The 12,964-nt window shown below is 40.2% G+C and overlaps 1 protein-coding gene across 2 annotated transcripts in view; it reads left to right on the forward strand.

Annotated features, from left to right (window-relative positions):
* Positions 1–12,511, forward strand: part of LOC137290362 (kin of IRRE-like protein 3) — a 29,159-nt gene extending 16,648 nt beyond the window's left edge. Inside the window, exons 9-16 of one of the 2 annotated variants that reach the window (XM_067821256.1) lie at positions 722–749; positions 1,094–1,140; positions 1,888–1,941; positions 7,164–7,238; positions 7,387–7,518; positions 9,516–9,656; positions 9,984–10,027; positions 11,489–11,579. In XM_067821256.1, coding sequence (XP_067677357.1) covers positions 722–749; positions 1,094–1,140; positions 1,888–1,941; positions 7,164–7,238; positions 7,387–7,518; positions 9,516–9,656; positions 9,984–10,027; positions 11,489–11,494 — 527 coding nt within the window. In that variant the 3' untranslated portion in view covers positions 11,495–11,579. Of the gene's footprint in view, positions 1–721; positions 750–1,093; positions 1,141–1,887; positions 1,942–7,163; positions 7,239–7,386; positions 7,519–9,515; positions 9,657–9,983; positions 10,028–11,488 lie in introns of both variants that reach the window. The other variant, XM_067821249.1, reaches the window with a different exon arrangement.
* Positions 12,512–12,964: the final 453 nt, after the last annotated feature.

Raw genomic sequence — 12,964 nt, forward strand, 5'->3', positions numbered from 1 at the left:
ACCTTTGAAAGTCATTTAAGACTTGAATAAGAAATCTAATGCACACACAGATCCTGGTTAGTATTGACCTTATCGTCAGATGCAAATAACGAGAACGGATGATGCATTTGCTCACATGCTGTCATCTCATTACATGATTTGCACCGATGCTCATGAAGTAATTCACTGGATTGTCTGATCCTGATTCGACTATTTACAAGCCACCGTCAATATAGATATGATGTTTCTGTTGAAACCCACAGGTATATAAAACATTTTGAAAAGGAGAATATTGTGACAAGTATTCTTGATTCGTGTTGAACCTAAAATGATTCCAAATCACCAAATCTGCATTTTTCGTACTCTAGTTTATATCTCAGTATTACCTAAGTTTGAACAGTTATAAACACACCAGCTGAACTTGATGATTGCTTGATGACTGAAGATAATTGTAAGAGCGCATGATGTTTATCATGCACAATATTTTCGGGATGGATGCATGTATTGCAAATTGATACAAATGGTTTTATTGTTCTTGTCGGTGACAACGCTCTACAACAAACAGGTAACACTCTACACCACATACATACTAGAGGCAGGAACAATATCCATTTATCACAATGTTGCTTATTGTCAATCCCTAGGTGTCGCAATGGCAGTACATGAATGCATGGTTTTCGGATTATAAAACTTCCATTACAAACACATTAATATTAGTGCTATTTTGAGTATTTCATTCCAGGTGATAGAACTCTTCACAACACAAACGGGTAAGATAGTAAATTTTGGTATTTACTATGTTATCTGTATTGGCTTTGTAAAAATGTTATTAGTTTGTATTATTATTTATAGTGCTGATTGCTTTGTCAGAAATAATGACTTAAGTAGAAAGCATCCATTTCTGTATCAAATAGGAATCGGTGATTCCGTTCCCTCAGCCATTTGACAATCATCACCAGACTTTTTCAGATTCACATTGACTCGGTGGTAAAAGCTCAGGCTCGATAGAAATGTCTGAATTCCCCTTCTGGTGTCCCTTGCTGTCACACTGAAGGAATATTGCTAAAAGATGTTTAAAAACCAAACTCACTCGCACTCTCTCTGATTCACACAGGTTATCCGTTACGAAGGGAAATGCAGCCTACGATCGAGACAGTTTAGGTAATGTCAATGCTGTTCGCTTTTTTGGGGTTTTTTTTTCAATTTTGAAACATTCAAACACTTTTAAAAAATCAACAAAATTATCACAGTTACAAACGCCGATGACATTACGCCGATGACGAGTGGCATTATGTTTTTGACAGATTACACATTCTCGCCATTCTCCTAGAATCAGTGTCAGCAAATAATCAAAATTTAATATTTCCCGTCAGTTTTTTTATGTCTGAGATTTAACAAATTTATGACAGAAAGGTTCTGATTGTCATAATGACTGGCAACAAGTTGATTGTGTCATCTATAATATCTTACATAATTTTGTGATGAAAGTATTCATTCATTATCATACACAAGAAACTAGAATGGACGGATAGAATACATGCAACTTGTAATAGTAACGTCACATTACATGACACCGAGGTCATCATGGTCTGTTGGTGCCAGACGAAAGGTGGAAATATTATGGTAGATTATACCGAGATTATGGGAGCTGACTTTTATAACACGGAGGGGTCCTCATAGGGTCAGGGAAAGGTGACTCCAAACGAGGGTCATTTTATGAATGATGAAAATGAGCTCTTGTATGTTACTTTTCGAGTAGGCATGTTGTAAATTGTAAACGTGCATTAACAGAAACATTCAAAGATATGACAGGCACTGAGTACGCTATTGCTTTATGTGTATTTGTCCATCAAACGTCATTTACACACAAACATGGCCCCTAAAACAGGCAACCATTTTATTTTACAGGTGCTACTGAGAGAGAACACAAACGTAATGGCACGGACAAGGACTCAATCCTGGGTTAGTGGTTCTCTTCACATAACGCTATATTAAGGTCTGACACGATTTTATTGGATAATAACTTTGTTTCTTCCTTATACGACATTTCAGAGATACTGCTTGCTGCGTCATTACCATAACAACGCGTCATGTATTCATGTTCGTCCAAATTCTAAATGCCTTTTAGAGCAGTATGCATTTAAGTGAGGACACAAATGTTGAAAACAATTAAAGTCATACCGAATATTATGCGGATAGTACTGTGTTTCTGTAAAAGAATACAAAGTGTCACCTTTGTGTTTTCCAACTTCTAAAATGCGATTCAAAGAGGTCTTATATTAAACCGGAAACAAAACAAGAATCGTTACAAAATTTACTGTGCTTCTTATTAATATCAATATCTTCTGAAATTACATGACGCATCTTTTTATACATACACTTGAAGCGATCTCTTCATCTGAATTTGGACGAGCATGTTGATGCCAGGCTTACACTTCGAAAGTATTTTTGTGATATTTATGCACGAGTGTTATGGATGTGAAGAATTCATAAACCCGTCATCATTGCGCCATACGTCCTACGCGCCATGAGTTTGCTTGCAACAGAAAAAATGGATAGGACATGCCCACTTTCAAGACGTTATACACAATAGGTCAACACATATAACTTGTCATGGCCTGACGTTCATATGTGATGCAAACTCAAACTCGTTACTCGACGTTGGCAGCGCTGCTCTCAGCAACTGCCCAGGACCATGGCGTCCTGTAAAAAGTCTCTGTAAATTCATTGCAAAGACGACATTTCATATTGATATTTTCTTTAAGAATAACATTCTGGCCATTGCGAGTGGGAAGTGACTGGTCCTGAGCAGCAAAGAGGAAGCCCTCAGTTTCACATTTGAGACCAGCCGACTTCATCCAGGCGAAGGAGTCTGGATTGCTGTTCTGTTCTGTTCCACACACTGCAGGTACACGCGATGCAATGGCTTCTCAGAAAGCTTCTCCACAAAGAACCGACTCTGGGCTGACTTGGTGAAGGACTTCACCTGGTTTACTCCCATCGCTGTACCGTCCAGCAGTACATCGCCATCAACAAAATCAACTTCAAATTTCAGATTGTGTCCAACAACCTTGGCACGCTTAAAATATCTGTGGAATTCCTTGCTTTCATCATGAGTCTTGACGTGCATCACCAGAGGATCATCTGATAAATAAACATGTGCAAAAGTACACAATAAAATTCTGTCATGAAGAACTTCCACATTAATCAAACCCCGACCTCCAGAATTGATTGGCATATATAAACGATTAAGAGAGGAACGAGGGTTGTGTGCTCTGTTATATGACATGATCCTTCTGGTCAGGCGGTCAAGACCCTGGATGTCTTGTTTTGTCCAATCAACTACTCCAAAGGAATAGGACAGGACTGGCACAGCAAAAGTATTGGTGGCTTTGACCTTGTTTCGAGCATTTAACCCTGAGCTCCAGATTTTCTTTAAACGAGATTTATACTCGGCCCGAAGTTTATCTTGAATCTGGGCATTCTGGAGCTTGTCTCGAACTTGCATTCCAAGATAGGTGTAGGCCTGATCTTCCACAAGATGCTCAATAACTCCTCCCCCTTGTAACTTGACCATCATTAGTTACCTTGCCACATTTCAAATGAAGAGTATTACATTTGTCGAGTCCAAATGTCATGCCAATATCATCAGAGAAGGACTCGACAAGGAGAACCTGTTCTTTCAAATTGGTCTCTCCTTTGGCAAGGAGCTTGATGTCATCCATGTAGAGAAGATGAGTAAGAGGTGTTGGGGATCTGTGCTGAGGAGGTCCGGGATGGTACCCTTCTTTCCTGTTGAGGAGAAAACTCAAAGGATTTAGAGACAGACAAAAAAGCAAAGGACTGAAGGAGTCCCCCTGAAATATTCCCCTTCTGACTGGAATAGATTCCGAAGTCTGCACCTGCCCTTGCGAGTACATCTCAAGTGGAGTCGTCCAGCAACTCATTAAAGACTTGTGTAAATCAAGTAGTCGTTCAGTGAGGTCAATACACTGAAGAGACTTCAGAATCCATTCGTGAGGGACAGAGTCATATGCCTTTTTGTAGTCTATCCAGCACATGGAGAGGTTGCGGTGGTATGTGTTAGCCTCTTCCAAAATCATTTTCTGTACAACAAGTTGATCCTTGCACCCCCAACATCCCTTTCTCGCCCCCTTCTGCTCTCTCTAAATTATCTCATTGGAAGAGCAGTAAGATGACACGAGGTTTGTCAAACACCCTGTGACTAATTTGTATTGAGTATTTAGACATGTGATAGGGCGGAAGTTTTTGGGATCAGTCACGTCTCCTTTTTTGGGAAGGAGTATTGTGCGACCTTTGCAGAACCATGGAGGAACATCACCTGTGTCCACAAGAGAATTAAAACAGTGAAGTAATGGTGTTTGGACACAGGGAAAATTTCCAATACCGGTTTCGAATGCCATCAGGCACTGGACCTGTATTAGATTTGGACTTTGTAAGGACACGTTTCAGGCAATCTGGTGAGATATAACACACAAACGACCTAGTTATTTTCTCATACACTGCATGGTCATAATCACTGACCCATGGTGCCTCCAGGTTACAGTTGCCGGGTGCAGACCACAACTGTTTCCAGAACCTTTCATTGGGAGCCATGGGAGGCCGTTTATCATGCTCACCATCACCACTTGTTTTAAGTTGCCTATAGAATTGCTTTTCAAGTCTATTTTGTTTGATAAATTTGTTTTTCTTTTCCCATTTTTTTCTTTCTTTCAGTCCAAACGTTTATTTTTGCCTTAAGGGAATCGACAATTTGGAGCAGTACCTTTTCTTTTGTTTGTTTTGTACTGTAATATTAATTTTCTCCAAATTGCCTTTTGTCGTTTAGACATGGGATTCCCTAATGATCTTAATTTCAGGCACAGCTCTATCCAAGAAATATGTGTTCTAGTTTCTGTTAGTTTTACTTGAAACCGGTCTTTCTTTGGTTTACTGTTCTTAGTATTGGGAGATTGTTCTTTGAAAACTGTGTGAAGTTCCTCCAAAGTTCGAGCGGCAGCATAGACACAACAATTTTCTTCATGTAATAAACAGTCCGCAGGAAGTTTTAAAGAGATTATTTCATTAAGTAAATCAATTTCATTTTTGGGAAAAGACACGTTTAGTTGTTTAATTGGCCTCCGTTTCTCTAAAGGTAAATCACAAATTTCCTCATAAATCGAAGTGAACAAAATATAAACAGGATTTTCGGTAAGGTCTGCAACTGAAGAAGAGGAAGAGTGAGGGTCCAAAATTTCGGGGCCAAATGGCTCTTTCTCGGAAGAGTTTCCACCAGGAAGAGGAAAGAGATTGACGACGCGGACGTCCATAAGAAATTTTGGGTCTGCTGCCATTTGAGCATTTTGCTCTCGCAAAGATTCCTGACGGGCATCAGTTGTGGGTTGAACTGGCTCACGGGGCACGAGACGTTTTAGCCACCGAAGTTGGTCTCGGAGATTTTGCTCCGTCAGGTAAGCATACATGAGCATGGCATTGTCCCAATGCAGCTTAAGCGACCTGCCATTGATGCGTGGATTATCAGGCCATCCTGTCGCCATCGCACACTCAAGTAGCGTGGATTTTAGATGTTGTGACCAAGATATTCTGTGCCTTCCCCTGGGGCAAGTTCCATCTCCAGTAAGGTTGGTTTGGCTACCGGAGGAAGGCTGACTGGGCTGCGGAAATGAAAGATTCAAGTCCTCTTGTCTATTTGTAACTCAGTGTAAAACCAGCTTCGGGGGGTCAGCTATAACAGGGTGAATTCCCCTATCTAGGCCCACCACGAAGAGGCGTACATCATCAGGTCCTTATTATTATTATTATTTACAGATTAAAAATTGAAATGGAGCAGAGAGGGTTCGGGTGATCCTGGCACAGTCAGCCTGGTGATCAAGCTCATCATCAGCTCAGGGCCCTCGGCCCCTCTACACGCAGCCCAGACAGCGAATGGGACTTCTCCCAGGAAACACTGCCTAGTCGAACCCATCAAGAACTTTTCGGAGAATATGGAGGCTCCCCAACACTGCAGCCTTCTGCATTACCCAGGGCTGTGCTCCCGGTGGAGAACCCGGGCACTCTTCTGATCTGTGCCAAGAGATCAGGAGGTACCAAACCAAGGCCACCGAGAACAATGGGGAGCCTGACGACAGTGTACTTAGGATGCAAGCGAGACATTTCAAAGACGATCAAAGCGATCAGTAATTAATCTGGACTAGACAATCTATTGACTGGCATCGGTCTAGACAGTTTTGATACGATAACATGTGCAGTTGCGTCAGCGGGACTGACGACTTACGCCAAGCATAGCTTGAGGAAGACCAATGCTAAATCTATAGGTAAGAAGGGTTAAGTACCTGAGGTGTGGTCGACTGAGGAACTCTCTCGTAATTAAGACGAACAACAGGTTGACGGACGTGTGTGTGTGTGTGTGCGTTGTGTGCGTATGTGTACGAGCACGTGCGTGCGTGTGTGTGTATACATGTATACATATATACAGTTTTTCACAACAATGGAGAGTCAAAGACTCAACAATGGACAGTCAATAGCACTTCTTGTACAGTTGATGTGATGACTGGCATAGCCAAGGGGGATGGCCAATAAAGGCCATATATGTTACAAGCAGTAATTAATTGAAGTGACAAGGAGTAACAGGATGGTTGAATAGACAATGTACTCTGAGGTCCCGATAAATATAGAGAATGCAGATTAAATAATAACAACTAAATCACATATGACCTTGCTACATAGTTTTTGTTGTTTGGAAATATTTGGACGATTGCTGTCCTGAACTGGACACTTTAGCAATAGCATGGAGTAGTATCATGGGTGATCTCATAATATGACGGCAATGTTCCAGAGTCTGGACTTAGATCCATGTATGCATTCACTCACACAGCATACCAACCATCACAATGGACAGGTAGACTAACGCATAGTCTCTGAACATATATAGTTTCATTTTCCTTTTTCCATTTTCCATGGAAACGCATAATTTCTTTCAAACTGACAAAGCACCTATGAAATGGGAGTTTCAGAACATGAAGAAATCTAGATTTACTTCCATTATCATAATTGCAGAAACGTCTGCTCGGAAGGTAAATGTTGCGGTGAGACACACTCAACAAACAAAGTTTATATGGCGATATTTTGTAACAACCTAGCATGACACAAACTGTGTATTTCAGTGATCATAAAGAGCAGCCTGTACGGAAAGTCGGTGGCGGCAGACCAATCTGAGGGACACGGTGCAGAACCTGCAGGTACACTTAGTTATCTTTTTTCGTTTCAATGAAAGTTGTAATCTTTTCTCAGCTGTCATGGCCTTTCTGGGTCAGCTTTGAAGTAGCGAAAGGCCTTGTGGTATCAGTCTCATGCATGGTGTTGCCAGTATGGTATTTCTGTTGCCAGCCTCTGCTGCAGTCTCCCCAGGGGTGTACATGGAGGTGCAGCATCCGGACCAAGGCGGAAGCAAAGAGGCTGAGGCTGAGGCTGAGGATGAGGCAAAGGCACATCACGAGGAAACTCAGGAAGAAGCAGATGGTAAACAATTGACATTAATCCATTGTGCACATGTGTACGCTTGTTTTCAAACCCGTTTTCAGCAAATATTCCAACTCTTCCTTATCTGCAGGTATAGACTTTTCCCATTTTGAAATTTAAGTGGTTTCAGCAACGTCTAAACTGAAAACATAATTGTTTATGAACAGAATTTGATTTCCCACGGTTGATTAGTCTTTATCTCAATTGTCATAGTTGGTCATCTTTCATTTAGTTGTGCATAATGTTTGCATCCTCTGTTAGTGCCATTTTCAAAAACTGACAGATAGTGAGCAGTTTTCTTTGACAATTCTGCTGTGTGAGTAATTTGCCTCATATTTATGTTCGTTATCATAACAGACAAGAAATTTGGTTAGACCTGATTAAAGCCAGCGTTCGAAATTAACGGCGGTGCTTAGGCCCGCAACAGACTAAAATCTTTCGGACCCACTGATTTTAAGAATGAAGATTTTATGGATATCAGCTTCTTTATATGAGAACACAACGTTTCGGAGTTAATGCTTACTCCTTCATCAAGTGATTGAGAATGGGGTACAGAGCTATATTTATATGTACAGGTAAAACAATAACAAAGTAACAAGTGGAATGAATAGTATAAACAAGCGCTGATTGGAACCCGACAGTTATGATAACAATGATAGAAGCCAATTGTAATACATTACAGATGATGGGATATGTTTACATAACACAGGTAGGGGGTAAGGACGATGTACATGATTGGGGATAAGGATGGGAGCCAATGGTGGATGATGTTTACATAACACATGATTGGGGATTTAGGATGATGTACATGACTACATGAGGGTTGATGGGCATGTTTACATGGGGGTTGATGATGTACAAACACAAGTAGATAAGGATGTACACGGGTAGATTGGCTATACATGAATTACATAGACAGAATGTACACAGATAGATGAGATTAATTTATCAATAAGTCCCAGGCACTTGGTAGGTACACTCCTTGGTCACGGTTGATTGCTGGTTTCTGTCTCCGGATCTCGATGGCTTCTTGCAGTTTCCTTTGGCGCCAGTTTTTGTTGTTGGTAGATAGTATCCTAGTGTCCTCCCATCGGATTGAATGTCCAGGGTTCTTGAGAATGTGTTCAGAGATGGCCGATTTCTGGTCGAGTTTGCTGACAGAGGTCTGGTGTTCCTTCATTCTGGTGCTGATTGGCCTCAGCGTTTCTCCAATGTATAGGTCGCCACAGTTGCAAGGGATCTGGTAGATGCATCCTCTCGGGTTAGGGTGTTCACAGCTGGGTCCTTTACCGTTGGCTTTTAGGTAGGTCTTGATGATCTTGCCACTGGAGAAGGTGACATCGATGCTGGCTTTGGTCTTGATGAGGCGTGATATTTGATGACTGATGGCAAATTCTCACCTGATGAAGGAGTAAGCATTAACTCCGAAACGTTGTGTTCTCATATAAAGAAGTTGATATCCATAAAATCTTCATTCTTATGCATTTCACTTGTAAATGCCCTTCAAAGACTCCCACTGATTTTGTTTTCAGCTGGTCCTTTTTGGCCGACAGTTTTTCATCCCCAATAACTGAAAGAATTATTTTTCAGAGAATATCATTCAGTAATTTCTAGTTTTTATCACGATCAGTAGCTACTGGCTGTATGTGAAACGACTATCATTTTCGCGGAAGCAATTTAAATAACAAACTGTTTAGAAGACTTGAACATGTTGTTAATTTGGTTGTAAACGGTCACTAGAGTTAAGTATAACTTTTCAACTCAGTTTGTTAATTTATTGTTACATTCTGCGTTGGCTTGGAATTATTTAAAGTGTAGATATAAAATAGGGCCTACATATTCTGAGCAGGACGTTGCGGGGTCCACGTCCTAGCAGCTTGATGACAGTTAGGACATATGCGCCACATGAACTAAAATCACTTATGAGATGTAATTCGCTTGTCAAGGGAAAAGACATGTATTCGTGTTATAATAATGCGTTCACGGTCTCTTTCAAGCAGAGACAGAGAAAATCGTCACTGAAATATACTCTCAAGTTCAGAAGCCCCGCTCTTCACAGAAAGGCTCAACCGTCAGCGACGATGTTCCGATTGAGGTCATTGGTGACCCGCCACCTGAGGACGCTTTCCGTGATGTCGGTAAGATGAAATGCTTGGGGAAATAAAATATTCTTATCAGCCGTCTGGGCTTGAAAATGAGCTGTATGTCTATGGTACTCTCCCCAAACGCGACCACTTAATTAACACTTGTTTTGGCTGATTGCATCCGGGATCAGTATGTTGTACCCTTGATTAAGAAAATGGTATCATCCATGTAACAACGTGTACTGACAATGTAGTAAGTGATTCTTTACTTACTATTCATTTGATGTTAAAACTTCTTAAAATGATATTCATCTAGGCGATCTGATAAGAATAATATTTTACCAGAAACAAGCCATAAATCTAAAGATTTATTAAATCCAGGATCACGTGATGACTGTGACCGGGAAAATGAAGAAGAATTAAGGGTATGATTGCTTTATTGTTTCCAAAATGTTGTGTAAAGTCTAAATAATGCCTAAAAAAGTAAAGTCATTTCCCAGTATTATAATGCCTAAATATACAAAAGGAAGTAATAATAAACCCGGAAAGTATATCGTTGTGGAACACTTTGTTTAAATTATTTTACATCTGTCAAAAACAAGATAATTAATACCAAGAATGAAGATGTAATTGTTGAATATCAAGGGGTTTTAGAAAATATAATGCAAAACTTGACCACATATTCGTTTTTCATTCTATTGTTCCAAAGCATATAACCCGAGTTTACTGTTTTCTTCATACGTGTCGTCATTGTTAACTGAAATGAATTACTTTACCTTCTTTTAAGAAATGTTATCCATGAAAAATATATCGTGTTCATCAACAGCCATACGACAACGCGAAGTCTATTGTAGTTGTTGGCAAGGGTGAAAATTATTTCATCATTTTTATTGTTCCACTAGTGGTAGACAAGAATGTCCTCTTAGTTTCTTCTTGTTCTAAATATTTATCAAAGTATGGACCAGACCATTCATAAACTAGGGGTAACCAGCATGGCCCAATTAATTAGTATGCTATTTTTATCTAGATTTTGGGAGGTCTTCGTTATGGGAGTAAAACGTTTCGATGAGCTGCGTGCGGGTAATGGCCCTGAGTAGTGTCCTAACCGGGATAGACGGGCTCGATCCAGAAAATGTGCGTAGCACTATGCCATTCGTAAGCCTTTGATGAATCATGGTGTTACGATAGGTCGTAACACTTTGACCGGTTTCTGGATATGAACCCTACAGTTTGCCACAGATTTACGAATGTTTAAGGGCTACGATCGTTCTGTGAACCGGGACCCACCATGACACATATTGGATTTACCGTTCACTCTGCATTTGTTTATGCTAACATTTATTATAAATATGAGGTAACATTCACGATATCATCTACCCTACCGTTGTACCCATTTACAACAGGTCTTTACATCCTTCAACTGTTGACGGTTTTTAATTAAATAGTGTGTGTTATATACCAGTCACTGAAACATGCATATGACTCAGGTATCGCAACTCTATTTATAAATTATTTTGGAATGCATACACATGTTTATTCTAACCCTAATAACTAACTACAAAGTGCACCATGGCATGTAACATTTGTTGCATTTGGGATTACATTTTTTCAGTAAAGTACAGATTCTAGTACTTTTGTTTGGTCGAGTCCAATCCGGGATTCGAACCCACACCTGCAGAGCCACGCAGGGGCCTAACCTGCATAGCCACGGCGGCCTCTATGTGTACATCTTTACTGTGAAAGTGTAATGCCAAATATAAGACGTTACAATTTACCACTTCCTAAATGGCATTGTACATTCATAGCAAGAACTATGTCAAAAGAATTGAACCATATTGATGGCCTGAAACATGAAACATATTGAAGACCTGTTTGTCTTCTTTCAGATTTAGAAAACAAAGATGACACCGAGGATGCTGAAAATGGCAATTCGTAATTGCCAGCAGACTAAACAGCTGAGCCAAGATTGCAACAAAAGAATACCTTCCATCAATGCATAAACACTGACAGCTAGGCTAAAAGGATGCATATTAAAACTGGGAGGAGTGGAGTCGTTCCTTCTGAGTAACGTCGTTCGTCTTCGCGCCGAGGGCCTGGGTGCGATTCCCCGCATGGGTACAATGTGTGAAGCCCATTTCTTGTGTAACTGACGCAACGTTGCTGGTATTCTGCTTTACATGGCAAACCAAACAGACATAAACGCTGGCCCGTTGTAAACATACCAGAAAAGCTGCGTTCTTGGTCATATTTTGTGTTGCCAAGTGTAAATACACACACGCTTTAAAGGATTTCAAAAATCTTATCGAACGTTGTAGTAGTCTTCTTGTGACTGTACCTTCCCTATCAGCTGTTAGTTCCAGGTTAGCAGCTAGAAAGGAACTGCAACATTCTGATTACTGTAGGTTCAGTTTGATCTTCAGAATCACCATTTATATTTTATGCTCAGTCTGTGACGATCAAACCTTAGTTTCACATTGCAATAGTCATAAGGATAAAAATAATTACGGTAAGAAAGAAATAATGACTTTTCAGTTGATAACACTACAGTCATGTGTATAACTGTGTATATATGTACAGTTGGGTATTGTCCACTGAATTAACAATGAATTTCACTAGACGTAGAATCGCTGTATTAGCTGTATATACTGTTGCATTTTGTCTATGATGCTTATGAACAATAATTGTTCTTTGTTGGTTCCTGAACAGAGACTCTCTCCGTTGAAGGAGGTTTACTTCATTCATTTATGACGCGTTATGATGTAACCAGTGGATGATATGCATTTGCGTATCTTGTCACGCGCATGTCTTTTGTGTCGCTTTCATTGTTCATGTTTTGATTAATTCATCCATTATGCATTTGTAAACACATACTGCTTCATTGCTTAATAAATGTTATTTGCAAACATTAACTATACCGTCGTTTAATCCTTTGAATTGAATGGCACTTTCTATACACTTGTGGCCTAACCGTTAAGGTACGGGATAATGCTGAGCAACAAAGCATTATTAATAGGGTCAAAGCCGGGCATGGTGCAGGGAAACAAAGGATTGTCAACAGGCTGAACCACGGGCGTACTGTAAAGACACTAGGGATTAACAGGGTGAAACACAGACATAGAGTAAGAAGTTATTGTTAACAGGGTATAGTAACATATGTCATATTTGGGATTTCACTTTCTTAGTAAAGTACAAATTCTAGTACTTTTTTTCGGAAATGCCGAAATATGACATATGTTGCATTTGACCACTTTCTAAATGGCATCGTGTAATCATAGTTTTCGGCCGTGGGAGCCGTGCCAATTTACACTCATCAGAGGGGTACACAAAGTACGCAGTCTGGATTACCAGTTGTCCGACTTTCA

Source organism: Haliotis asinina, chromosome 1 (assembly GCF_037392515.1).
Source record: "Haliotis asinina isolate JCU_RB_2024 chromosome 1, JCU_Hal_asi_v2, whole genome shotgun sequence".
Taxonomy (NCBI): Eukaryota; Metazoa; Mollusca; class Gastropoda; order Lepetellida; family Haliotidae; genus Haliotis; species Haliotis asinina.